We start from the raw sequence: 2480 nt of genomic DNA on the forward strand, positions 1-2480 counted from the left end.
AAAAAAAAAAAAAAAAACCACTGAAAAAAATGACAGTAATCAAGTCATACTTATTGATAATTGCACTGAACATTATGGATTAAACATACCAGTTAAGAGATATAGAGAGCAGAAATGGTAAGAAAACAGGATCCTTCAGTAAGCTGTCTATAAGTGACTTTATCAGAAAGATGGAGACAGCATAAATGCCCATCAACAGAAGAAAGATTAAACAAACTTGGGTACATACACATAGTGGAATATACAGAGCCTTAAAGAATAATGAAGAATTTGTAAAACACCTCACAATCTGGTTGAATCTGGAGAACATTATGCTTAGTTAAATTAGTCAATCACAAAAGGACAAGTATTGCATGAGACCGATGCTGTAAAAAGTTAAAAAAAAAAAAAGACTTTGTTGATAAAAAAAATCTGTTATAGTTCCAGGCCAGAGGGTAGACACATGTTAACATGGGTGACAGGGTAGGCAATATACAATAAAATGAGGTTAGCAGAAGAATGATGAAAGTAGCTGAAGACACAGGGAGGAATGCAATAGTTAAAGTGAATAGATGTAAATATTGTATGAGACCAATGTTGTAAAAATTAAGAAAAGTTTTTCTTGATAAAGGAAACATTTTATTAGGCTTATGGGAGGTGGGGGGAGTGGAAAGGAAAAATTATTCTTGGGCTAGAAGGTAGATATAAGTTAACATGGGTGACGGGTCAGGCAATGTACAACAAGAGAGAGGTTAGCAGAGGAGAGATGAAGGTAGTGGGAAACACAGAGGAACAAAAGTTAAAGTGAATAGAGGTAAATACTGTTAACTGTTGGTACATGAAAAGGATTGCAAACAAAGTAAATGATTGGTTGAATGTACAACTCATGATCTGTTCTGTAAACCTCCACTCAATTCACAACAAAAAGTTGAAAAACAAAACCAAACCAAGACAACCTCAGAGGAAGTGGAAACTTACACATTGACCCCAGGGTTCCCAGTACAGCCAGCACTACCAAGTGCAACATTAGTGAAACATAAGCAACGTGGCACCAAACACGTGATGGATCTCTTTGTCCTATAAAAGAGCATGAATTAAGATAAATTACATGAAACATCTTTATTCCACGTTCATCTTCCCACACCCAATGCCCTGCTGTGTGTAGAATATTTGAACTTCTAAATTTATTTTTAATGAATAAAAAAAACTTGATAAATCAAGTAGTCCTCACTGTGTACAGACAACCTGAATACGAATACATTGCTATAATCATATCTGAAAGTATGAATCACACTGCCTATACAAATGGGCTCAGAAGACTTATTTTGGATATTGTGGTGGGTACTTTCTTTTTTATATTTTAACAGTCTTTTTGTTTTGTTTTCCCTCTCCAATCTTCATAATCCTCTTCTCATTGGCCCACTATTCCAAGTCACTCCATTTCCTGGTAGCCCATGTTGGCCATTTGCTGTAAATCCTTCCTTAATCTTCCCTTTAATTGTACTGGGATAGGTTAGCTCTTAATAAGTTTTCCAATCCATTCTCTGATGATGGAGCTGTTCAAATGATCTGTTTTATATTTCTCCTTTGTTTTCTTATGTATTGGGAAATGAGTTCCTTTGCCTTCATTCTTTGAAAGAAAACAGCTTGAGAGATTTTCTTCCAAAGTTCTGAAGACTTACCTTTGCCCTAGTTTCTATGCTAAAGAGTTTGTTATTTTTGTCTAGGTTAATTGGCATTTCTGGGAAACTAAACAACTTGACTTTTTGTCTAATCCTCTGCTGAAGCCTGCCCTGTGATTGGTATGTACCTTCCATGGGTTGGTTAATATACCCATGCATATGAGGTAACTATAAGTTACTATGCAAATGAAGTGTCTGTGACCAACCCAGTTAGTTTGTGAGCCCCTGCTGAGAGAGGCTATCATTAAATCTGACAATGAGTTTTATATATGAGAACTCTGATAGCATAGTGGTTACAATTTGGCTGCTAACCTGAAGTCAGCAGTTCGAAACTACCAGTGGTTCCTCAGGAGAAAGATGAGGCGATCTGCTCCTGTAAAGATTTACAGCCTCGGAAACCCTGTAGGGTCACTGTGAGTCGGAACCAACTCCACGGTACTTAACAACAACAACAACAATACTTAAAAAAATTCACAGAAAAATTCCATTGTCTGTTAATTCCATTTTTTCCATGAACTTTTTGAAGTCTCCTCATATATACATAGGTAGTCTCACAGAGGTTTTTCAGACAGGCTGAAATAGGAAACAGAGCAGCAAGAAGATACAAAATGATGATAGCAGAAAGAGAAAACAGAGAGTGAGCATGAGACAAGGCCAGGAGTCACCTAAAAGCTTAGCAACACTGGTAAAGGTTATAACATTGAAGACAGCAAGAGGTCTGAAGGGGTCCGGGAAAGAGCCAGTGGCAACAGAAGACAGAGCCAAGAAGAGTCTGCCCTGAAGGGGCTGAGAGGAGGCTTCCAAGACTGAGGAGCTGAA

General features: G+C 37.4%; 1 protein-coding gene across 1 annotated transcript in view; it reads right to left on the reverse strand.

The window, feature by feature from the left end:
- Window positions 1–2480, reverse strand: part of LOC102825461 — a 59388-nt gene that overhangs the window by 7530 nt on the left and 49378 nt on the right. Inside the window, exon 12 of the mRNA XM_006875476.1 lies at window positions 958–1056. Within this exon, the coding sequence (XP_006875538.1) occupies window positions 958–1056 (99 nt within the window). The remainder of the gene's footprint in view (window positions 1–957; window positions 1057–2480) is intronic.

The sequence above is a fragment of the Chrysochloris asiatica genome, unplaced genomic scaffold, assembly GCF_000296735.1.
Source record: "Chrysochloris asiatica unplaced genomic scaffold, ChrAsi1.0 scaffold00328, whole genome shotgun sequence".
In the NCBI taxonomy this organism is placed as follows: Eukaryota; Metazoa; Chordata; class Mammalia; order Afrosoricida; family Chrysochloridae; genus Chrysochloris; species Chrysochloris asiatica.